Source organism: Vicia villosa, linkage group LG1 (assembly GCF_029867415.1).
Source record: "Vicia villosa cultivar HV-30 ecotype Madison, WI linkage group LG1, Vvil1.0, whole genome shotgun sequence".
NCBI lineage: Eukaryota > Viridiplantae > Streptophyta > Magnoliopsida > Fabales > Fabaceae > Vicia > Vicia villosa.
The window spans coordinates 237,292,052-237,318,964 of NC_081180.1; the positions used below are offsets into that span (position 1 = coordinate 237,292,052).

At 35.3% G+C, this 26,913-nt stretch overlaps 1 protein-coding gene across 1 annotated transcript; it reads left to right on the top strand.

The window, feature by feature from the left end:
- Nucleotides 1-4,395: 4,395 nt before the first annotated feature.
- Nucleotides 4,396-23,106, top strand: LOC131597045 (uncharacterized; the record flags this gene model as incomplete). The annotated part of the gene is made up of 2 exons (XM_058869765.1): nt 4,396-5,628; nt 23,029-23,106. Coding segments are annotated over 2 exons (1,311 nt in total), but the record flags the coding sequence as incomplete, so codon positions are not given.
- Nucleotides 23,107-26,913: the final 3,807 nt, after the last annotated feature.

Consider the following 26,913-nt stretch of genomic DNA (forward strand, 5'->3'; position numbering starts at 1 on the left):
TGTTGACATGGTATCCCAAGGAAAGCCAAGAGCAAATGTCAATCGTCAACGACAAATTGCTGCTATCGCGCCAGTCGTTAATACAACACCAAATCCGGGATTTACCCCGCAGTTTCAACAACAACAACCTCGACAACAGGCTCAGCAGTTCAACAATAATCAGAATCGTGTACAAAGAGCTCCACAGTTTGATCCGATTCCAATGACCTACACAGAGTTGTATCCTGCTTTGATTGAAAGAGGTCTTGTTCAAACTAAAGCACCACCACCAGTACCTGAGAAACTTCCATGGTGGTACAAAGCTGAGGTCTCATGCCCTTATCATCAAGGAGCACCTGGCCATGATCTTGAGCATTGCATAGCTTTGAAATATGAAGTTCAGAGGTTGGTTAGATCTAATCTCCTCTCTTTCAGAAATTTGAATCCAAATGTGCAAGCAAATCCGCTGCCCAATCATGGAGGGCATGTTGTAAACATGGTGTATGGATGTCCTGGTCCATATCGAGTCTATAATATCAACTTCTCAAGAGCAGATTTGGTACAAATGCACGCTACTCTCTGTCAAGGGGCGAATTTTCGCCAGCATCACTACGGTTCCTGTAGCATATGTTGTGTAGATCCTCATGGATGTTCTATTGTGAGAAGAGATCTTCAAGTTTTGCTAGATAATGGTACTATTCAGATCTACAGAAATAGGAATGAAGATGAAGTTAACATGATAGGATGTTATCCGCATGAGCTTTTAGTCTCAGATATCAACTCGGAAATGCCTAAAGTTAACGTCATCGTTCCTCATTTCAACATGCCTGAGCGCATAGAGGTTACTTACAACAAGCCAAAGGTTCCTGTTGCTCCTTTGATCATTTGTCTACCTGGACCTGTTCCTTATGACTCTGACAAGGCAGTTCCATACAACTACAATGCAACAATGATAAAGAATGGACAAGAAGTTCCTTTACATACTCTTTCATCTGTCGTGAATATTGCCGATGTGAGTCGAGTAACAAGAAGTGGACGTGTGTATACTCCACTACCTCCAAAGCAGCCTGTTGCTCCTGGAACCAGGAAAAATCCTGTTGATACACCGGTAGGGAATCCTGTGGAAACTCCTATCAGTAATACAAGCACTGATGTTGGTCAATCCAGTGGAACCAATGTCAATCCTGACTTTGATGAAATTTTGAAGCTTATCAAAAGAAGTGAATACAAGATTGTGGATCAGCTTATGCAGACTCCTTCAAAGATCTCAATACTTTCATTGCTGTTGAATTCAGAAGCCCATAGGGAAGCCTTGATGAGAGTCTTAGATCAAGCTTTTGTAGATCATGATGTGACTGTTGACCATTTTGATGGGATAATAGCCAACATAACAACTTGCAACAATTTAAGCTTCTGTGACGAAGAACTCCCAGAGGAGGGCAGAAATCACAACCTTGCTCTACACATTTCTATGAATTGTCAGTCAGATTCTTTGTCTAATGTATTGGTGGACACCAGATCTTCCTTGAATGTGATGCCAAAGACGGCTCTTGCTCGCTTGTCTTACCAAGGAATGCCTATGAAGTTCAGTGGTGTAGTTGTCAAAGCATTTGATGGATCACGAAAATCTGTTATCGGCGAAGTCAACCTTCCCATGACAATTGGTCCACATACATTTCAAATCACCGTCCAGGTCATGGACATTCAAGCTGCTTATAGCTGTCTGTTGGGACGACCATGGATCCATGAAGCAGGGGTAGTAACTTCTACGCTCCATCAAAAGTTAAAATTTGTAACAAATGGAAAATTGGTAACAATAAGTGGGGAACAAGCCTTGATGGTGAGCCATTTATCCAATTTCTCTTTCATTACTACTGATAATGAGGAAGGAACGCAGTTCCAAGGTCTCTCTTTAGAAGACGAATCTTCCAAAAAGAAAGCGTCAATCTCTTCTTACAAAGAGGCAGTGAAAGTAGTGAAATATGGAACTACCACTAGCTGGGGGCAAGTTGTGATCCCTACCAATAATGAAACCAGAACAGGACTCAGATGTTCACCAACGTTCTCAAACTGCACCAAGAAGGATGAAACACTTCGTCCGATCAAAGAAACGTTCCATAGTGGAGGGTTCCTTAACCCAATTCCTCAAGAGGTTAATGTCCTTATCGAAGAATGCATCGAAGAAGGTCTGCCCGATCCTGAAGAAGAATGGAAATGTTATCTCAATGACTCGGGATATATATCTCAGGAAGAACCGTATGAGAAACCCAGAGGCAAGGTCAAAACAAGTGCTAAAGAAATTCCGCCTATTCCTGCAGAGGTTTGGGACACCTTGGGACAACCAAGTGGAAAATTTGATTATATGGTGAAATATACTGCACCTGAAAGTTCAAAGATTGCTATTGAAGACATCCAACCAACTGGATGGGGAGATCCCTTTGAATATAATAGTCAACCAGAAGAGGCTTACCAATGCTCTCAATTTTCACAGCAACCTGAAATTACTGAAGATTTCAGCTTCAACGCATCTACCAAGATTTATAATCCTGAAGATGGTTATTATCACATAAATGCCATTTTTGAAGATGAAGGGGAAGATGGCCCCGCAGTTGACTCGGAAAGTGTCTCTGACAATGAGTCTCTTCATCCTGAGGATTGGGAAATACATCCTGAAAATTCTGAAGATTGTGACTCATCTTATGCTCTTCAAGAAGTAGAAGAAGACCGTTTCAACTCTATAAAGAACAAGGGTGACAAACCAGGACCTTCAAATCCTGCTCGACCAGCGGTCAATGTCAATACTGAAGATAATTCTGAGGAGAATTTTCCTGAATACATAATACACAGAGGAGTTCGTTGCTATTGGAAAGCTGTCGACGTTCCGAATGTTGTTCGCCGCTCGAAGTAATCACCTCGCTGTTATTTTGACCTCCTGCCTAGCCCAAAGCAGAGAGATGTTTTATAGGGCTTTGCTTTTAAATGTTCCGCCCAAATAACTTTGTGTATAGGGCTTTGTTTTAAAAGTTTCCCTCTTTGTCCTGCCCAAGACAAATGAGTTTGTGTTTAGGGCTTTGTTTCAAAAATGAATCATAAATAAAGTGTCATTTTGAATTCCCTACACTATGTGTTTTATTTTTTGCTTTTTCTGGAAATGGTAATCCTAAAAAACCCAAACAAAAAAAAAAAACTTTTCAAAAAAAATCTGCATACACTCTTGCATTCATAAATTTTCTGAAACAAATATAAATCATATGTGCAGATTAACTATTGATAAACCCATTGAATGCAATAACCCTATGCCCTCTCCCAACTTTGAGTTTCCTGTGTTCGAAGCCGAAGAAGAGGAAGAAGAGGAGATCCCGGACGAGATCTCTCGATTACTTAAGCACGAGGAAAGAGCCATTCTGCCTCACAAAGAGCCTTTAGAAAGAATCAATTTGGGTTCTGAAGAAGACAAAAAAAGAAGTGACCATTGGATCGCTGCTTGATGCTGATATCAAGAGTAAGTTGACAGACCTTCTCAAAGAATATGTTGACGTGTTTGCCTGGTCCTACCAATACATGCCTGAGTTGGATACCAATATTGTTCAGCATTACTTGCCATTGAAGCCAGAATGTCAGCCAGTTAAGCAGAAATTGCGAAGGACTCACCCTGATATGGCTAACAAGATCAAAACAGAAGTTCAAAAGCAACTCGACGCAGGTTTTCTAGTCACCTCTGAGTATCCTCAATGGTTGGCCAACATAGTGCCAGTTCCAAAGAAAGATGGCAAAGTCAGAATGTGTGTTGACTACCGTGATTTGAACAAGGCCAGTCCAAAAGATGACTTTCCATTACCACATATTGACATGCTAGTTGATAACACCGCTAAATTCAACGTCTTTTCCTTCATGGACGGGTTCTCCGGTTATAATCAGATCAAGATGGCTCCTGAAGACATGGAGAAGACATCTTTCATCACCCCATGGGGTACATTTTGCTACAAAGTGATGCCATTTGGATTAAAGAATGCAGGCGCAACTTACCAAAGGGAGATGACTACTCTCTTTCATGACATGATGCATAAAGAAATTGAAGTTTATGTGGACGACATGATAGCCAAGTCCAGCACAGAAGAAGAACATATTGAATACCTTTTGAAGTTGTTTCAACGACTAAGGAAATATCAGCTTCGCTTGAATCCTAACAAATGTACTTTTGGGGTTAGATCTGGAAAACTCTTGGGTTTCATTGTCAGCCAAAGAGGTATTGAAGTAGATCCCGACAAAGTCAGAGCTATTCAAGAGATGCCTGCACCAAAAACTGAAAAGCAAGTAAGAGGATTTCTCGGACGATTGAACTATATCTCCAGATTCATCTCTCAAATGACTGCTACTTGTGGGCCAATTTTCAAGCTTCTCCGCAAAGATCAAGGGGTTGTATGGACTGAAGATTGCCAGAAAGCGTTCGACAGTATCAAAGAGTACCTGTTAGAACCACCAATATTGATTCCTCCAGTTGAAGGAGGACCATTAATCATGTACCTTACCGTATTGGAAGAATCCATGGGTTGCATGCTTGGACAGCAAGATGAAACCGGTAAGAAGGAGCATGCCATCTATTATCTGAGTAAGAAATTCACAGATTGTGAGTCTCGTTACTCCATGCTCGAAAAAACATGTTGTGCTTTGGCTTGGGCTTCAAAACGTCTCCGCCAATACATGATCAACAATACTACTTGGTTAATCTCCAAAATGGATCCGATCAAGTACGTCTTTGAAAAGCCTGCCTTAACAGGAAGGATTGCCCGATGGCAAATGCTGTTATCTGAGTATGACATTGAGTACCGTGCTCAAAAAGCGGTCAAAGGAAGCATTCTCGCCGATCACTTGGCGCATCAACCAATTAATGAATATCAATCTCTTAAGTTTGACTTTCCTGATGAAGATGTCATGTACTTGAAGATGAAAGATTGTGACGAACCGTTACCTGAAGAAGGTCCTGATCCTGGATCAAGATGGGGCCTAATTTTCGATGGAGCTGTTAACGCTTTTGGCAATGGAATTGGGGCAATCATCATCACTCCCAAGGGTACTCATATCCCGTTCTCCGCCAGATTGCTATTTGATTGCACCAACAACATCGCAGAATATGAAGCTTGTATCATGGGTATCGAAGAAGCCATTGACTTAAGGATCAAGATCCTAGACATATATGGAGATTCAGCCCTTGTGATCAACCAAATCAAAGACAAGTGGGAAACTTACCACCCTGGCTTGATTCCTTACAGAGATTATGCAAGACGTCTGTTGACTTTCTTCAACAAGGTTGAATTGCATCATATACCTCGAGATCAGAATCGAATGGCAGACGCCTTGGCTACTTTATCTTCCATGTTCAAAGTCAATCATTGGAACGATATGCCTAAAGTCAGAATTATGCGCCTTGAAAGGCCCGCCTATGTGTTTGCAACTGAAGCAATCATCGATGATAAACCGTGGTTCCACGACATCAAACACTTCCTTCAAACTCAAGAGTACCCACTTGGGGCATCAAACAAAGATAAGAAAACTCTAAGGAGGCTTTCTGGCAGTTTCTTCCTGAACGGAGATGTGCTATACAAAAGAAACTTCGACATGGTTTTGCTCAGATGCGTGGATAGACACGAAGCAGACATGTTAATGCATGAAGTGCATGAAGGGTCCTTTGGAACTCATTCAAATGGGCATGCAATGTCCAAAAAGATCTTAAGAGCAGGATACTATTGGTTGACAATGGAATCTGATTGTTATAAACACGTGAAGAGATGTCACAAGTGCCAGATCTATGCAGATAAGATCCATGTGCCACCGACTCTACTCAACGTTCTATCATCTCCATGGCCTTTTTCCATGTGGGGTATCGACATGATCAGAATGATCGAACCAAAAGCTTCAAACGGTCATCGTTTCATCTTGGTGGCTATTGATTACTTCACCAAATGGGTCGAAGCAGCATCTTACGCCAATGTTACAAGACAAGTGGTTGTGAGGTTTATCAAGAATAACATCATTTGCAGATATGGTATTCCCAACAAGATCATTACTGACAATGGTTCAAACTTGAACAACAAGATGATGAAAGAATTATGTGAGGAATTCAAGATTGAGCATCATAACTCTTCTCCTTACAGACCAAAAATGAACGGCGCCTTGGAAGCCGCTAACAAGAACATTAAGAAGATCGTCCAAAAAATGGTCGTCACTTACAAAGACTGGCACGAAATGCTGCCATTTGCTTTACATGGGTACCGTACTTCAGTGCGTACTTCAACAGGGGAAACTCCCTTTTCTCTAGTATACGGCATGGAAGCTGTGCTCCCCGTAGAGGTTGAAATACCATCAATGAGAGTCCTCATGGAGACTAAGTTATCAGAGGCTGAATGGTGCCAAAGCAGATACGATCAGTTGAACTTAATCGAAGAAAAACGTATGACTGCTCTATGCCATGGACAGTTATACCAAGCAAGGATGAAACAAGCCTTCAACAAAAAGGTTCGACCTCGTGAATTTCGAGAAGGCGACCTCGTGCTTAAAAAGATCTTGTCTTTTCAACCAGATTCTAGGGGCAAATGGTCTCCTAATTACGAAGGCCCGTATGTTGTCAAAAGAACATTTTCTGGCGGCGCCATGACTTTTGCAACCATGGATGGTGATGAACTCCCACATCCTGTGAATGCTGATGCAGTCAAGAAATACTTTGTCTAAAAAATACAAAAGAACAGCTCGGTAGGTCGAAAACCCGCAAAGGGCGACTTAGGCAAAAATGAGCGTCTCGGTGGACTGAAAACCCGAAAGGGCGGTCCAGGGAAAAATTAGAGACAATAAACAGAAAAAAATTCATCCTGGTAGATTGAAAACCTGAAAGGGCAATCTAGGCAAAAATTAAGGATTTATGACAAAGTAACTGCATCAGTCCATACTTCGTCACCTGAAGAGTCTTTTTCATCAAAGGATCTTCGATCAAATCATCGCCAATCTGAAGCGACAAGCACAGTTGGAACTCAAAGTTGTTAGGGGGAATAGTGGTTATTGCTTTCAATGTAGCCTTTTCCGCATAATTACCATTTCCAACTTTTGTAAATACTCTATGGAATCACGCCTTTAGCTGATTACCATCCTATTAAATAAATTTGAGCCTTGTGCCCATTTGTTTGCAATCTTTAATTTCTTTCAGCTTGCAAAATGACGCTTTAATTGTGTTATTCACTTTTGAAAGAAAAAAGAAAAAATAAGTTTTAAATGAATTTACTTTCCTTTTCAAAATAAAAGCGAAACTTTCCTTTGAATTGTGAACAACGGAAGGAACATCAACAGCTGTCTCCATAGGATGAATCAAAGATTATGACAGGAAAAGCAATTACCCCTTGAGGTAAAGAAGCTCTTCTATCCCCAGATAAGAAGCTCTTCTATCCCCAATGAAGAAGATCTCCAATCTCCAGTGAAGAAGTTCTTCCATCTCAATAAGAAAAGATGCTTACCTTCCCCAGCGAAGTCTAAAGCACGCAGCATCATTCATCACCTGTGTCATCTACACCGTGTTGAAGAACATTTACCAAGTATCTGGTTGTATTGCGACGTCGATCCTTCTCCAGTACATGCTTCTCTATCTGTCAGTATCGTCAGCATGCATGCGACATTCATGACATTCATCATATTTGCATCATTTATGCATTCTTGCATTTTTCAAATGTTTGTTTTGAAATCACTTGTTTAGGATATATCTATCCTCAAAAAAAAAAAGAGAAGAAAAAGAAAAGAAAGAAAAGAAACAAGTATGGGTGTGTCATCTCTCCAAGTAGGTTGTCACCCATAAGCAGAAAAGAACATATTCTTTCTCCAGCTCCCCACTGAGATCATTCCTCGTGGAAGAAGGTTTCTTTAGTTTCTCCTCTCAAAACGAAGGAGAAAATCCCCAGTTGAGTTCATTCCTCATTGGGTACAAAGTCTTGTTTGACTGTTTCTTTCCAATTCATTCTTGGTTAGAACCTTGTCTTTACCAAAATTCAAATTCTGATTCCCCAAATAGAGTCGTGAAAAGCAGACAATAAGCAATAGCCTCATCATCCGAGCAGCTTATGTCTCTTTCAAAAGATTTTTCCTCTCAAGGAAATCAATCATGAAGACCATGTGACAATCAGGGCCTTATTACTGTTCACAAGGCTGAATAACCAGTAATTTCCCTAGCAAAGTCTCCAGAATCATTTTATCACTCGGCTGATAATTGATCTTGTCTTCAGAACCACTATCACAAGGCTGGTAGTCGGTAACCTTTTTGTTCTGGTTATATTATTCAACATGTCTATCACCATGCTGATAGTCGGTAATATTAATCGAACCTTTGAAACTCTTTTTACCTCGTCAAGTCTATCACCATACTGATAGTCGGTAATCTAGTTTCATACCCTTCACCTTCGCATTATTAAACAAGTCTATCCCCATGTTGATAGTCGATAATGTCGATAGGTAAGCTTTTCTTACAAAGCTATCATTCCCCGGTGAAGCATACACTTGCTTTCCCGAAAAACGGATTTCTTCCTAAAACGGATTGAGGCATCCTTCCCGGTCTCTTGTCCCTAGTGGAGTCAGTTCTTGATATCCCCTCGGTAAAGACATCCTTGCATCATTCGCAATTTTGGTATCTTAGGTCCAAAATTTGCGTCTTCTGATATTTAAGTCTCTTCCACCCTATCAAAACGAAGATTTTCAATCTTCATATCTCAGGTTGAAGAAACTTAAATAATGGCATCTGTCATACCCCAATTTTTGACCTAAGATACCACCTCATATCATTTGCATATGCATCATTTGCATCTCTAACAAATTGCATAGTTTGTGTTTGCTACTTGTGACTTAGCAGGGTTTAATCAAGAAATCACTCATCAGTACAAGTAACAATCAATTAGGGTTTTGTTCTCCCTTCATCTCAAAAGAATTATCTTCATCAACAATCAACATTTGGTCCTCAAAGTTTCATTTCAGCAAGCTCAAAAGCTCTGAATCAACCAGATTAGGGTTTTGACTGAAGACAGTATACTCCTGACTTTTGCTCAGGATTTGACCTAATGACTTGGGACATGACCTCAAGACCCCAAGTACATCATTTTGACCTAATATATTGACTCAAGACATCTCCTACACCAGGATTGATCAACAGTGAAATTTCAAATCATCAGATTAGGGTTTTGAACTATCAGGGACTGAAATCAGGGATCACATTTGGGAAACCCTAAAAATCCCCAGGAAGTCACTCAAAGGTTTCAATCATCTTCAAATAATCCCTATGGCAATATCCAATGGAAATTACATCTTAATTCAAGATCCACAGTCATCAATTTCATCAGGTCGACAATTAGGGTTTTTGACCTAATTCACTTGAACCACTGACTTTTTAATCAGAACATGGTGCCACAACTTAAACCATGACTCAAGGTCCTCCAATAACTCAACATGATCCATTCATACCATTCATTTGGTGAGGATAGCCTGGTTCATTTGAAATCTCCAGAAACGCGATTCATCTGAAAAAGTCAACTGTACAAGATCACCATTGACTTTTGGGGAATTTTGGTCAACCATGACTTTTGAAGTTTTGAATCATCAATATATGATATATGACGTCATTTGATCAAGAAAAATCAAGAAAATCAATCAAGAATCAAAAAGTCAAAGGTTTGACTTTCCATACTTAGAAAATTTTCTAAGTGTTTTTCAATGGTTTTTTCCAAACTTTGGAAGGGAATTTCTCAAAATTTCACCTACAAACTGAAAAAAACTTCCAACATGAAAGTTGTAGATTTTGATCCAATAAACAACTTTGCCACATATGATGATTTTCCAAAAGATCAACCATTTAAGAGATATGGAGCTTCAAAGTTGGTATCTTTTGAAAATTTCACTTAAAATCTCACTTTCTTCAAAGTTCATGGATCTTTTTCACCCATTTCCTTAAAGGTCTTGAAGAAACTTCCAACTAGGGTTTTGAAGTACATAACATAAGCTTTCCAAAATGTCCAAGAGCATGAAAAAATATGGAGTGTAGCCATGGTTTTGAATTTTGTCATTAGAGGTCATTATGCATGAAATTTCAAACCATTTTCACTAAGTTTCAATACTATATGGCCTATAACACAAGTGATGACACACCAATGCAATAATTGAGAGATATTTTCTGGTTTAAGATCAGATAGGAAAGAGATAAGAAGCTTGGCAAATAACCATGGTTAAGTCACTTTTAACCATTTGCATTAAATGTAAAGATTCCATTTTATCTCCAAATGCCAAATCACCATTCCTTGATCAACTTACAAAGCTCTGAGTTCAGAACTCTTGGCCTATAAATAGAGGTCCAAACTCCATTCAAAATCACACCAAAACCTCACAAATTATAGGTTTTCTCTTTCTTTCTTAGAATGCAAGTTTCTTAAGTTTCAAGAAGGTAGAAATTCCAACCTCCAAATCCTTGAAGTTCTGGCCAAAGTGATGATTCCAACAACTTCTAAACATCAATTAGGAAGTGTTTGAACCACTCACACACCTCAAATTACCCTAAAACTCAGAATTGCATTTCAAACTCCATATGAACACATAATGAGCCTTATCATGCCAATTTTCATTCTAGCTCATTTCTGTCCAAGTTAAACATCCAAACACATTCCATATACCATATATGAACTATCCCAACCATCACCAACAATCTGAAACACCTCCATCATCAAATTCGTTCCTCACTTGAGCCATACTGCAGATTGGGTACCATAGCTTGATCAAGAGGTTTCCAGTTCATTCCAAGACTTCAAACATGTTCCCTAAGGTCCATTGAAGCTGTCCAGATTGAGCAACAACATCTGTAACACCTCCAGGCACGATTTCAATTTCCAGTTTTGCCATTTTTAAGGTGAGTTCTCATGAACTTCAAACTCATACATACATGCATCATAAATGAAATATTGATATACCATCTTGTTTCTGCACCTATGAGGATCATTAACCCTCAATCAATTGCATCATATCATGATCATACACGATTTCACAATGATTTGTCATATTAGGGTTCTTCGTGTTCATCAGAAAATTGATAGCCCTAGGGTAAAAATAAATGAAATTAAAGATCACCATCATGATCCTTGTGAAAAACCGAGCAAGATAGACCCTTTACTTGATCAATTTGGTCCAGTTTCAAAGATTTTTGAAAATCAAATTAGGGTGTGTTCTTGGCGCCATTTTTGTTCAGGAAATTCAAATATTTCATTTTAAAATATAATTAAATGGAGGCATACATATAACAAGCTGCGCGCGCAGCTCAGTTGGTCATTGTTTTGGTTGGCAAGCGTGGGTTCAAGCCCTAGTGAAGACAAAACCAAATTTTTTACAACTATTTTTCTTCATTTTCTTAACAACTTTATTAATTAATTTAACCAATCAAACTAATTCATTTTCACTTCATTTTTTACACACTCTTTATTTAACACATATATTTTATGAATATCCAAAAAAATCACAAAAAAATATTTATTTAATACATTTTTAATTAGGTTTAAAATGACATGTTTTTAAGTGTTTTTAAAATACTTTAAATATTGTTTTTCATTTGATTTTTCAAACTTAATCATTTGTAAATATTTTGTGATCAAACCCTAATCATTTAGGTGTTAATTAAGTATAATCTTTGTGTTTATCTTAATTAATTTGATTTCTGTCAAAATTTCAAACTGTTTTAAAACAAACGATCACAGTTTTTCAAAACGATAAACCACTTCTTTTTGGTTTTCTTTTCAAAAGAAACTATTGATTAAATCTTTTTGGATTGATCGATTGATTTTCAAAATACCATGGGCCTCCATGTAGGTATAAGTCTCGAGCCCCTTTTGTACATACCCATTCCTTTTTCTTTGTACAGTTTTTCTTTAAACAGAAAACTTCTTTCAAAACAAAACTTTCAAAGCTTTTCAAACGACGAAACCTCGCGTTTTTAACAGAACAATCAACCATGTTTTATAAAATAAAACAGGGGCCTCCACATAGGTATAAGTCCCATTCCTGTACATGAAATTAGGTATTTCATTGTACACACACCTTTTTGTATATATCTCGTTCAATTTGTTTTTTTAACTTCGAACAACAAATCAAAAAATGAAGGTTTTCTTTAAATCTTCCCAAAAATACCATGGGCCTCCATGTAGGTATAAGTCCCAAGCCCTGTTGTAAATACCTGTTTACATAGCTTTGAATAAACTCAATGGGCCTCTCCCCGAGTATAAGTCCCGAGCCCCCGTGTTTACAAACGGATCATGCTTACAGGTATATTTCCTTCATAAACTCCATTGTATACACACACCTTGACATATATATGTAATTGTTCATACTTGTTCATGTACTTGTTCATATTTGTTCGTACTTGTTCATATTTGTGATTGTGTTATATATGCTTGTTCAACTTAGTACAACACTAGGTTCCCCATAGCCTCCTATTGGGCTTCGTGCAAAGAATCTCCCTAGTTTAGGTTAGGACATGGAGTATGGTTTCCCGGTGAAATCGCTCTAAGAGCTCAAACCAACTATACCATGCCTCCTCTTGGGCTTCGTACAAATGACTTGTCCCTCCCATAGCCTCCTCTTGGGCTTACAATGCAAGGACCCTCGGTAGTCCCTCCCATAGCCTCCTCTTGGGCTTACAATGCAAGGACCCTCGGATAGCCTCCTCTTGGGCTTCGTACAAGGACCCACGGGCTTCTTATAAGCATCCCCAATATCCAAATCAAATACCCTAGGAGATTAGACATTTATCATCTCTATGATAGGAGTATCTCTTCTATATCATCACAAACAATCAATCAATCAATCAATCAACTTAACTTTTTTGCCACAAGGCTGACTAATCAATCAAACCTTTTTGCCACCATACTGGCTGATTAATCAAAGTTTTTGTCACAAGGCTGACTTCATTGAAACTTTTGCCACAAGGCTGGCTGATTAATCAAAACTTTTTGTCACAAGGCTGACTTCATTGAAAGTTTTTGCCACAAGGCTGGCTAAAAAAAAACATCTTTATCATTCTAAGCACCATAAGTGGCATGGCCCATGGCTTATAATGAAAAGATTTTCAAACAAAATCAAACAGATGTATGTGATGATTTAGATTAGATACATCGAACATTGAGATGACATTTGTCTCTTTTCCTTTGCTTCCACTAGCATAAGTGGGAACTACGATTGCTCTGACTTTCTCAACATCCCTTTGAGAATACGTAGGCACAAGGTCGTATCCTTGGCGAGCAAAACTTCTCCCTCAAACCATTCAAACCTTAGCACCCGTAGACCCGAGCTACAGATGCTCTGATTCCCTCTAAGGGATATGTATGCAGAGGATCGCGATGATCTTTGCGAGCATAATCAAGCAAACACCCTAGGTCCCACCTATCTCGCAAGAACCCCAATAGCATAGAATGAAATGGACATAACAAAGAAACCTATAGAGTACTATAGATACGTTGGGTGCTAATACCTTCCCTTCGTATAACCAACCCTCTTACCCGGAATCTCTCCCCCACTTTTAAGGTTATTGCAGCTTTTTTCCTTTTCCTACTTTGGAAACAATAAAAAGTTTGGTCGAAACAAAAGAAAAATCATTTTTTTAGCACTCGAGCCCAAAGAAGGCATCAGGTGTCTCATCCCGAAAAAAGATACGATTTTTCCCCGCGACACGAGGCACATGATGAAAGACATAATTCAATGAAGATATATCGTGGTACAAAAAGGTTGATATCAAAGATCAGAGTAAAATGCTTTGTGTTTATACACAAGAAAGATCATACATAACCAGAAGCAAATATAAAGAAGAATAAAGTAGAACTGAAGGCACAATATAAAGAAAGATTATCATCTAGAATCCTTAGCCTTCATCAAAGTGATCAAAGCAAAGAATGCAAAGCAATAATCACTAAAGAGCAAGATAGGAAAAGCTCAATTCAGAAGAAAATATATGCAGAAGCCAACACAACGGTAGAAGTCCTTAAAAGCATACAATATTTATTTATTTCCATTGTGTAAACTTAGAATGTAAATTTGTGTATCTGCTTATCTAAAAAGCTCTCTTAAACACAAATTTGTTTTAACCAAGTTTGTTTGTTTTCCCTAAGAGACCATATGCGTCAGAATTCTTGAGATGTTAATGAGGATTTGTCATTGAGGTGGTTTTTCTCAAAAGACCAGTTGGGTCAGAATTTTTGAGATGCTAATGACCGTTTTTCTTTGAGGTTGTTTTCTTCAAGAGACCACTTGGGTCGGAATTCTTGAGATATCAATGACGGTTTGTCATTGAGGTTGTAATCAAGATATTTGATTAGTGGATTAAGTTCTTATTGATAAGGAAATATCACTCTCGTGGTGGACTGGACTAACCTAGTTAATAGTGAACTAGAATAAAATTAGTTGTGTCCTTTTTATTGTTGTTTACTTTGTGAATGAGTATTGTTTGATCCTTGGATGTTCGAAAAGATTTAATTCTAGAAACCCAATTCAAACCCCCTTTTCTTGTGTTTCATTGAACCTTCACTATTCTCATACCGTCTCATCAACTTATACTTCAACACTCCTCTCTTCAAAAATGATACCAAGAATTTGGAGGATAACTATTCCGAGATCGCTAAATGCCCATCAAGACCGACCCAATTCTTAAACCCAATCCAACAAAGATTACTCCACTCACTAACAAACATAGGGACCTTCACTTCGTTATATGAAATAAGAACACACCCTCCTCCATAATCTACACCATTGATCATCCAACAATCATCTCTAGTCCATGCGAGATCAAGATGGCATGATTCTAACCGTCTCATCTATATAAGTGCGACTCTTAGTCATGTCCATGTATTCTTCTCATCCACAATTGTAATAGTTCCATCTCTTTCTCATATAATGACTTAAGCGTCAAAGTGTTAAACTTACAGGTACTCCATATCTGATTACTAGAGACTGTGACCGCCATATTAAAATTTTCTCTACAATAATCATCTTTAACCTTTCGTCTACTTTTGTATTTGTGTTCTAGTATAAAATAGTTACATGGTGATTTTTCGCTATAAATTATATTTGGGTAAGCATATATATATATATATATATATATATATATATATATATATATATATATATATATAATCGGGATCAAATGACACCGAAGTGTCAAATTTAGTAACATGACACATCTGGTCATTTTTACCGCATATCTGCATTACAAAATTTACAGTTGAATTGAAAGCTATTATCATATAGCTAATGTCTATAAAATTTAACATCAATCGAAAATAATTTGATATGTCAACAAGAAGCATAAAAATCAAAGTTTGATAAAATTTCAACAAAACTGTTAACTTTGATCATTCTCTTTAACATATCAAATAATTTTTTAATAATGTTAAATTTTATAGACATAATCTATATGATAATAGTTTTCAATCTAACGGTGGAGTTTGTTATATGAATATGCGGTAAAGAATTATCAAAGATGTTATGTTACTAAATTTGACACCTTGATGTCATTTGATTCCGACCCAAATATATGTGTGTGTGTGTGTGTGTGTGTGTGTGTGTGTGTGTGTGTGTGTGTGTGTGTGTGTGTGTGTGTGTGTGTGTGTGTGTGTGTGTGTGTGTGTGTGTGTGTGTGTGTGTGTGTGTGTGTGTGTGTGTGTGTGTGTGTGTGTGTGTGTGTGTGTGTGTGTGTGTGTGTGTGTGTGTGTGTGTGTGTGTGTGTGTGTGTGTGTGTGTGTGTGTGTGTGTGTGTGTGTGTGTGTGTGTGTGTGTGTGTGTGTGTGTGTGTGTGTGTGTGTGTGTGTGTGTGTGTGTGTGTGTGTGTGTGTGTGTGTGTGTGTGTGTGTGTGTGTGTGTGTGTGTGTGTGTGTGTGTGTGTGTGTGTGTGTGTGTGTGTGTGTGTGTGTGTGTGTGTGTGTGTGTGTGTGTGTGTGTGTGTGTGTGTGTGTGTGTGTGTGTGTGTGTGTGTGTGTGTGTGTGTGTGTGTGTGTGTGTGTGTGTGTGTGTGTGTGTGTGTGTGTGTGTGTGTGTGTGTGTGTGTGTGTGTGTGTGTGTGTGTGTGTGTGTGTGTGTGTGTGTGTGTGTGTGTGTGTGTGTGTGTGTGTGTGTGTGTGTGTGTGTGTGTGTGTGTGTGGAGAAATATTGTTACTCAAAGAGTAAGTAATTACAACTTATTTCAAATCTTGACCATTAATTTTTCTCAATCCAATTTTTCGTATATAAAAATATTTAGATCAATAGTAGATTTTTTTCCGTATACCAGTTTTGAATAAAAAATATTAGAATCATAAATACCATTTTTTATAAATAATAGATTTTTTCCGAATGCAAATATTATTTTTGTTTAAGTATCATTTATAAAAATATTTGAATCAATAATAGATTTTTTCCCTATACCATTTTTGGATAAAAAATATTTGATCATAAATATCATTTCTTGTATATAAAAATATTTAGATCAATAATAATTTTTTTTCCCATATACAGATTTCACTTTTACTTAGAAATCATTTACAAAAATATTTGGATCAATAGTAAATTTCGTATATAAAAATATTTAGATCAATAGTAGATTTTTTCCAGTATACCTTTTTTGAATAAAAATATTTGGATCATAAATACCATTTTTCGTAAATAATAATTTTCTTCCGTATATAAATATTATTTTTATTTAGGTATCATTTACAAAAATATTTGGATCATAAATACCATTTTTCGTAAATAATAATTTTCTTCCGTATATAAATATTATTTTTATTTAGGTATCATTTACAAAAATATTTGGATCAATATTAAATTTTCATATATAAAAATATTTAGATTGATAATAGATTTTTTGGCCTATGCCATTATTGAATGAAAAATATTTGGATCATAAATAATATTTTTTGTATATAAAAATATTTAGATCAATAATAGATTTTTTCCGTATACAGACTTCATTTTTGTTTAGAAATCATTAACAAAATTTTTGGATCAATAGTAATTTTCGTATATAAAAATATTTAGATCAATAGTAGATTTTTTCCCATATACCATTTTTGAATAAAAAATATTTGCATCATAAATACTAATTTTCGTAAATAATAATTTTTTTTGTATACAAATATTATTTTTGTTTAGGTATCATTTACAAAAATATTTGGATCAATATTAATTTTTTGTATATAAAAATATTTAGATTAATAATAGATTTTTTGAATAAATTTTTTCCGTATACCATTTTTGACTAAAAAATATTTCAATCATAAATATAATTTTTCGTATATAAAAATATTTATATCAATAATAGATTTTTTTGTGTCATTTACAAAAATATTTAGATCAATATTAAATTTTCGTATATAAAAATATTTAGATCAATAATAAATTTTTTGGCCTATGCCATTGTTGAATAAAAAATATTTGGATCATAAATAACATTTTTCGTATATAAAAATATTTAGATCAATAATATATTTTTTCCCGTGTACAAACTTCATTTTTGTTTAGGTATCATTTACAAAAAAAAATTGGATCAATAGTAAATTTCGTATATTAAAATATTTAAATTAATAATAGATTTTTTTCCCGTATACCATTTTTGAATAAAAAATATTTTGATCATAAATATCATTTTTCCTAAATAATAAATATTTTTCCGTAAATATTATTTTTGTTTAGATATCATTTACAAAAATATTTATCTAAACAAAAATAGTTGGATCAATATTAAATTTTCATATATAAAAATATTTATATCAATAATAGATTTTTTGAACAAATTTTTCCCGTACACCATTTTTGACTAAAAAATATTTCGATTATAAATATCATTTTTCCTATATAAAAATATTTATATCAATAATTTTTTTTTTTGAAGAAAGAAATGAGAAAGTGATGAAAGAGAAAAAATAGAGAATGAAGAGAGATTGGGTAAGTTTAATAAAATATGAGGGTTGTATTTAGGGGTAGAAATAGGATGGGCCGAGCTAGACTTTGCCAAGCCTGGGCTTGACCTGTCAAAAAAACTGAAGCCTAAGCCTGACCTTTAGCCTGTCATAGGCTTATTGTTAGACCAGAATCTGACCCTTTCGAAGGTCTGGTTAGCCTGTTAGCCTACATAAAAGCCTATTTGTTTTAGACATATGCAAATAAGAATTTAAAATAATGTTTAAATAGACTAACTAACTAAAAAAACAAAAGACTAAAAATTTGTTTTCATTGACTTATTTTAACTTACCTATTAACATTAATTCTGTGAGACTATTTGTTTAAGAGAACTTATGAAAAAAATGTTCATCACATGTTTTCATCTTATTTTCACAAGGTCTTCAAGATAATCAAGTTTTATTTATGTATTTTAATTCAAAGTACAAAACATAACATAATGATAATAAAAAATTATTCATATCTATTTAAATAGGCTGACCTGGCGGGTTTAAAAGACTTTGTTTAGGGCCTGAGGCCTAGCCTTTTTTAACTATATAGGCTTATAAAAAAGCTTAGGCCTTCTCTATTTTAAAAAAATGTATGGCCTGACCTGAGCCTTTATAAGCTAGCGTGTAGGCCCCTGTTATCGGCCTGACCTATTTCCACCCCTAGTTGTATTATTTTAATAATAAAATTAAGAACTTTATTGTGCAAATATCAAATAACTCCAAATTTAATGTGGTGGCAAAAATCAAATAAGGGTAATGTAGACTTTTCCATAATAATTAATTTTCTTATATTATAGATTGTGTTTTAATTGGATACATGCTTGTGATGGTTGACAGTGTAAAAATATTTTGGGTAGGGAGGGGAGGACTTTGGAAAATAGGAAGAATTGAGTGAAAAAGATAAAAAGATTTTGGGTAGGAGGGTTTTGGAGGGTTTGAGTTTATTCATAACACCAAAAACCCCATAAAATGGGGGAACTTAAAAATTATATTGAATGAGGGTTTTGGAGGATTTTGAAAGGCTTACATAAATTTTCTAAATATCTTTTAGGTTGTTATAGCATTGTGAAAAATAAAAATTTTGTAATGATAATGACTCTTTTATCATTCTAAATAAAATCTTTTTTTTAAAAAATATCAAATATTTTCCTATATTTTTTTAAAATTTCGTTTTTGGAAGCCTTCCCCTCCCCCCTTTCCTCTAAACTCCCAAACGCCTTAGAGTATTAGTGCATATCATTTTTCTCTTTATATAAATAAGGCAAATATTGTTTGTTACCGGTTTTATAATTTTCTTGAAATTTTTAAGTTTGAGTTGGAATAATTTGTAACTCTTTTTGGTATGAAAAGGCAAACTATGAATTATTATTTTTTTATTTTAAAACCAGTGAAGTTAATCGTTGGTAACTCAATTGGGTGATTTAACATATTTTGCCAAATAAAAAAGTGTATTTTCTAGACGATGTTGTTCTTGTCATACCTATAGAAGTTAATTGTTGATGTAATATTCATTTAAAATAAATACGTGTCATAAATAATAAAATAGTAATAATAATAATTATAATAATAATAATAATCATAATAATAATAAAAAAAAAAAAAAAAAAAAAATAATAATAATAATAATAATAATAATAATAATAATAATAAACTTAAGTGCAAATTTAGTTTTTTAATTTTATTTTTTTAAACCTTTGTTTCTCTTTTTTTTTTTGTTTATCATCACCAATTTAATCTCGTTCGAGGATCAATTCTGGCATCAAGTGGTTCGGGGTCATTTTTTTTCCTCTCATTTTAAAAGTAAGGTATTTAGTCCAACTATTTTAATATTTTTAAGATTTAGTTCTTCATTATTTTAAGTGTCATTTTTATGACGTGAGAGAATAATTGATGGTATGTCATGACTTAGTTACTTTCAATGTCATTAGACATTATAATTTATTATACAATAATATAATTATTATATTAAAATAAAAAACAAAAATAATTTAACCTAAATTAAAACAAAACAAAATTGAAAACAAATAAACTTTTAATCTAAATTGTTATCACGGAATAGTTTATCATCACATTTTCAACCTTAGTGCATGCGGGCCATTGAATAATATGTACAATATGGTTTGGCCACAAAACTCACAGGCGGTGGAGAAGAGGTTACTTCATCTTTAAGAAAGTCTTCACAACGCCAATCCAAGAGATAATACAGTGTTGGAAACCACATCTCAAACTGAGTCATACCATCATTCTTGAGTCGACCGCATCTCCCCGAGATGCAGCCTAAGATCTCTAAACCTTCAAAGAAGCTAGAGGAATCAGAATCCTCCTCGCTGTCCTAAAAGAGACCGAAGTAGTTCTTTTCCCCTAGAGGAGCAAATGGAGAAACTTCAAGTGAAAAACCAACAGAAGAATCCTCTTTTCGTTCACATCCTTGACAGTTGAATACCAAAATCTTTGGAGAAACCTCTGAAGATGCGTGATTATAATGGGAAAGGGGATCCTATAAAACATGGACATCATGTTGATGACCACTTGAATTATTACCACGTCGGCAAGTTGCAAACTCTTCTCACTAACGTTGACCAGATCAATGTGGCTCTAGTTTAAATCTTTGCTCAACAAACTTCTCTGAGAACTTTACTGCTCGTTTCATGGCTAGGAAAAAGTAGCCTATGACAATAGTCGTCCTCAGAGGGATTACACATGGGTAAAAGGAGCCCAGCAATCATACATCGGCGGCTTCACATAAGTGGCCATGGAAGCGAGAGGCTCTGACGAGAGCCTTAAATGATGGATTTTTTAGAACAGTCTGAAGCATGATAGCTCATTCACGAAGAAATTAGGGAGCAATGAAGCCCAAAGTTAGAAGGATATACTGAATAGAGAAAAACTCTCTTCATCAATTTTGGAGAAAACAGTATTGCCCTAAAAGGCAACCAGGATACTATAAATGTAAATAGTGAGCCATCCAAGAAGGGGTTCAACCGACTAAGAGAGGAATCCGATCGAGGGACCTGCTAAAAATCTGGCAGAAGTGATCCAACAATAAATTCTGAAAAGGACGTGATAAGAAATCCCTTCTAATTAGAGAGTCCTCCCGAATAGACCTGTCAAAGTACTACCGCTTCCACAAGAGCCAAAACCATACCACCAACAATTGCATTCAACTTAAAGATGCGATCGAAGGCATGATTAAATGAGTCAGCCTGTCCAAATATACAAAGAGTGGTAAGATGGACCGAGAAAAGTCGTCGAAGAGAAAATCCTCGGGAAAAACAATTAATGTTGTGACCATCGAAAAAGAGGAAAGCATTGTAGAAGATATGTCACATAAAGAAAAAAAGCCAACGCAATACAATTATTACATGAGGTTCCCTCAGGGAATTGCCATGTTAAAATGGACAATGAAGAGGAAGATAACAGAGTTGATGGCCGTCAATAATAATGAAGAAATTACCTAGACCACGACCCCGGATAGACCGATTCTCAGATTCCAAGATAATGAAAAGGTTAAGGGTATCCTTAATGACATCTTCCATCTGGTCATAATCGTTACTATCAGCCACTTCAATGAGTCCCAAGTACTGATTTTTGGCGGAAGTTCTTGTGATATGATGTATTCAAAGTAGTTTGAAAAATGGCTTAAAGAATGAGAGCTTGTTTCCATACGAAGGGTCTGACTTACAAGTGTTCAATAATACGACTTCCCGCCCCTAGGGGTACATCAAACTAATGATATCTGTAGGGGAGAGGAACTATGTAAGGACTCTCGACTCGTAGTTCCTTATAGTCATGTGTAAGAGCATATACAATTGCATACTCGAAAGACCCTTTCCGGTGAACCTAGACGTTGTATCTTCCCCAATTCACCTTAAGTTGAAATTCCATAATCTTCTTGGTGAACAAGTTACAGTCAACACTGACCTTATGGGAGCCAAGAGAAGTTACTAGACATTACAACAAGATCAAATGGAAGGAGAAATCAAGGCCATGGAAATCAACATATCCTCCCTCATTGGCCAAATAAGGAGCATGAACATTCAACCTCCCACAGGTAGAACAAGTCACACTTGCCGAATAAGTAAGAGTGGATGAGTAAAAAAACTACGAAGGCGAGGAGAATAAGAGGTGACACGTCCACCTAGTTGTGTTTACAGTCTCATGATGATATTTTTTCTTTGTATAATTAATTACCTCACCACAGAGTTATACGATATATCCATTTTAATGAAAAAAAACATCCTTCTGAAATATCTCTTTTTGTGAGCGTTAAAGATAAAAATGGGCTCGGGGCATGACCAAAGAGATTGAGACCCCAAACAAATACTGTAACACCCCATAATTTCTATTATTTGATTTAATTGTAAGTTAAATTATTAATTGAAGTTTTTGGTGATTTATTGGAAATTATAAGAAATAAAGTAATTCGGCTTAGTGTGATAGTTAGTAAAGGGGAGGTGTAAGCAAGTAGGCCTTACTAAGTTAATTTTATTTTTCATATAATTAAGGAAGTTGGAAAGAAAAGAGAAAAACAAAGAGGAAAAAGGAGAAGAAATTAAGCGTACGTGAAAAGCAGAGGAAGAGGAAGCACTCAAGATTTTTGGCTAAGGTAAGAGGAGATAATTCCTTTTAGCCTATATTATTAGTTTGTGAATGATAGAATTGATTAGGTGTGTTGTTTTTCCCAATTGAATGTATTAGAGGTTTTGAGATTTTGGAACCTATAGGGTAAATTGAATGTTTTTGATGAAATTGAGTAATTATAGGTTATACCTGATGTTAGATAACCCCAAAGCATGATAGAAATGTGTTAGAGTATTATCATGGATTGGAACACAAGAGAAGACAACAACCCATAAGGTCACTCCTAGAATGGGAGTATTATCATGGATTGGAACTAAAAAGAGAGCCGAACCAAGAGTCCATCCAACGGCTCCCCGCATTCTATACCTGAAGATCCATAAAATTGTTAGAACCACTCTATTACATAAAGAGGAAGTGCGTCATTTTCTAAGTACAATTCAAATTCAAGCTTAATTCACACATCTTATTCTCATACTGACTTGTTGTAGTGTTATCCTTACAGGTGAACCCCATTCTCACTACATCAGAAACTCAAGTCCACCATTACAATCTGCAACCTTCATTTTTCGATCAATTCTAATTTTTTCACGGAAGATAATCCTATATGTCATTCTAAAGATGAATTTTATATATTTTTTTAGTATCAATTGGTGTAGAAGCATATACTATTAACCTATTCCAGAAAAATATGAATATACTATTATTCTATTCCAAAAGAAATATATGAATATGGGAGTTGAAATTTAACTGAAATCCCTTATTGCCAAGCTATCACATGCACATGGCATAGCAAGAAGGAATATGCAAATTATGTTATACAATATATAGGTATTGCTTTATTACATCATATATTTTTATTGTATCTAATTATATCTTAACCACATCTTAAATAATGTATGTTAATATGTTCATGAAGTTTATTGTGTAGACAGCTTATAGTCATATCAAATATGGTAAATTGTTGAAACTAAACCAATAATCTTTCAATCATGAGAGGAGCTATTGTTTGTTATGGCCTCCCATACATTGATGATTTGGTATGAAAACATCCCATACCAAATCTATAAAATAAATGATGCCTAGTATCATCCCACCTACCTATAGTTTGAGAGCCACTCTATAAAATCTATCCACGGACCAAATTATCATTTGTCTTTTCTTTAAAAACATCCATGCAAACAAAAATACACTTTCACAAAAACCATGTGATTCCAAACAAGGTTGGTTTCTTATCTTATTATTAAATATGAGAATAAGAGTTGAGTAGAGTTAGGTTTTGTATGATCTAACCGGAAAAAATCAAAGTCTACATTTTACTTGTGATTTGTCATGAACTTTTTCAAGGTTAAGTTTAATTAATGCCATTTTTCAAAAATTGTGTAGATTAATCACATTTTAACTATGACAAAATAAATATAAATTATTTTGTCATGATTTAACTATAACAAATATTTTTATGAGATTTTATTTGGCCATAAATTAATCATTTCAAAATTTGAACATTATGCAGTAATCCACTTGAGGATCTCAAAGAGTAATTTAGTCTCATCGTCCAAATAAAATGTTTGTTATGGTTTTGAATATTTTAAAATATTATTTTATATGATGTATTCAAATATATTGATGTGCTAATAAAATAATGAAATTAAATTATATTTTAATATTTAATATGACATGGCTATATATAATATTGAATTTCAGTTATAATTTATAACAATACATTTAAAATTGTGAAAATTTTAATACTAAGCAATAAATTTAAGTTATTGAAAAATGTAAAAAAAATTATAATTAAATTCAAATTACAAAAGCTAATATATTATTATTATTATTATTATTATTATTATTATTATTATTATTATTATTATTATTATTATTATTATTATTAATACTAATTAAAATATGTCACACAAATAGTTTACAAGGAATTGTTTTTCCAACTTAGCTCTTTTAAACAAGTGTATGTTTTGTTTCTCATTTTGAATATCAGAATTGATTTTAAATGTGTAAGACTTGAATTTTTTTTTTAAAGCAAGAGATATATTGAAAGGAAAACTAAGGGTTCTCCAACCCATGTACAAAATACACGGCACAAAGTCAACAAAAAATAATATTACAACCAATTACAATTACGACATAAAAGACAAAGGATCTTTGTAAAAATCGTAAAAACAACAATTGGAATGTGTAATATTGCCATATGAAGACCACCTCCAAACCAAAAACTTAATGCTCCATACCATATTATTTATATTCCACACTTCCTTCCTAAAACAAAAACCATTCCTAGTCAACCATATTATCCAAGATGTGGCTAACCAAAACACCCCCAATTTGCCGCTTTTAATCTTTTTACCTCGGCTCAAAGAATGCCATTTCACAAAAAAAGAGGCACATTCTTCCTCCTCCCAACCCGAAAAACCCACCCACGAAGCAATTTCTTTCCAAACCAACTTAATCACAATTCATTTAGAAAACAAATGATCCGCCTCTTCCACATGAGCTTCACAAAAATTACAATTTAAATTAGTATGTGTAATACCAATACCTCTATACACCAATAAATCTTTGGTAGGTAACCTATTCAAAAAGAGCCTCCAACCAAACGCTTTTATCTTATACGGAACTTCCGCTTTTCATATCAAATTGAAGGCCTCATCACCCTTAATCGGAGGACCGTAAGGGATACGCCTAGAAGCATACAAACCATAACAAGAAGCTACCGAATATCCTTTCTCCAAATCCAAAAACCAAACCGCAAAATCCTTCGAATTATTTAAACTACCAAAGGAATCCAAATTATTCTTCAACACCGAAAAGGAATTTAAAAAGACCGCATCCCTTCCCACAACCGAAATACCAAGATCCCCCCATTTCCAACACCCATTATTCCACTCACCCATAACCGCTACCGAAACTTTTTTCAAAGAAGAAGCCAAAAAAAGATCCGGAAAAGCCTCCTTTAAAATACAATTATTCCACCAACAAGACTCCCAAAAAGGGGTATTAAAACCGTTTCCAACAATGAAATTGCAATTCGAAACAATGGGATCAATATTTAAAGGATTAGAAGACACAAAACTAACCTTTAAAATATCTCTCCACCAAAAAGAAGCAGAAGCAAGCTTGAAAGAATCTCCATCACAAATAATTTGCAAACACAAATCGTCGTAACGGGCCTTTAACACATCTAACCATAAAGACTTATGACCTTGAACTATCCTTCACCTCCATTTGTTCAAAAGGGCCAAATTGAAATCGGCAATATTTTTTATCCCTAAACCACCTTTCGCAAGAGGAAGAGTCACACCTTTCCATCCAACCCAATGAATAATCCGTTTATCCTCCCCACCTCCCCAAAGAAAATTGCTTTGAATCGCCGTTATCGCTTTTACAACACTAGCTGGCATCTTGTAGAAAGACATAGTAAAGATAGATAACGAACTCAAAATAGACTTCAAAAGGGTTATCCTACCTCCGAGATTAAGAAATCTATTCTTCCAACCGGATAATTTCTTTTTCATTTTCTCCACTAAAGGAGCCCATGTCGCTTCCTTCCTAGGATTGTTTTGTGAAAGTTTATGCCAAGACCCGAAACAAGTTCAAAAGATCTCAAAACAATCTTTAAAGCCTTAACATGTTTCCAAGACCCCTTTCCGACCAACAAAGTATCGTCCTCAAATTGAAGAATGTTCACCTCACACCTTCTTTTAATATCAAAAAACTCAAATTCACCAATCTCTATAGATTTTCTAACAAGTCTCGCAAGAGCCTCCGTCACCAAAACAAAAAGAAAAGGAGATAACGGATCACCTTGTCTTAATCCTCTATTAACAACAAATTCCTTTGTTGGACTACCGTTAACCATCACCGACATATTACTCTTGAAAATCAATAATTCCATCCACTTCCTCCATTTAACTCCAAAACCCATTTTGACCAAAAGAAATCGAAGAAAGTTCCACGAGACTTTGTCATAAGCCTTTTCGAAGTCTACTTTAAAAAGAAGACAAGAACCTCCCTCCTTTCTCGCATAATCAACCACCTCATTAGCCACTAAAACTCCATCAAGCAATTGTCTACCCGGAACAAACGCACTCTGACAATGCGAAACAATCGAATTCAACACATGTTTCAATCTTCCCGCCAATAATTTAGCCACCACTTTATACATACACCCCACCAAGCAAATCGGCCTATAGTCATCCAAACATAAAGGATTTGAACCTTTCGGAATCAAAGCTAAAAAGGAAGAAGTAATTACCTTAGCCAATTCGCCTCCCTTGAAGACGTGTTTAAAATACCTCAAAAAGTCCCTTCTCAAGATAGGCCAACATTTTTTAATAAAAAGAAAAGAGTATCCATCCGAACCCGGACTCTTAGAACC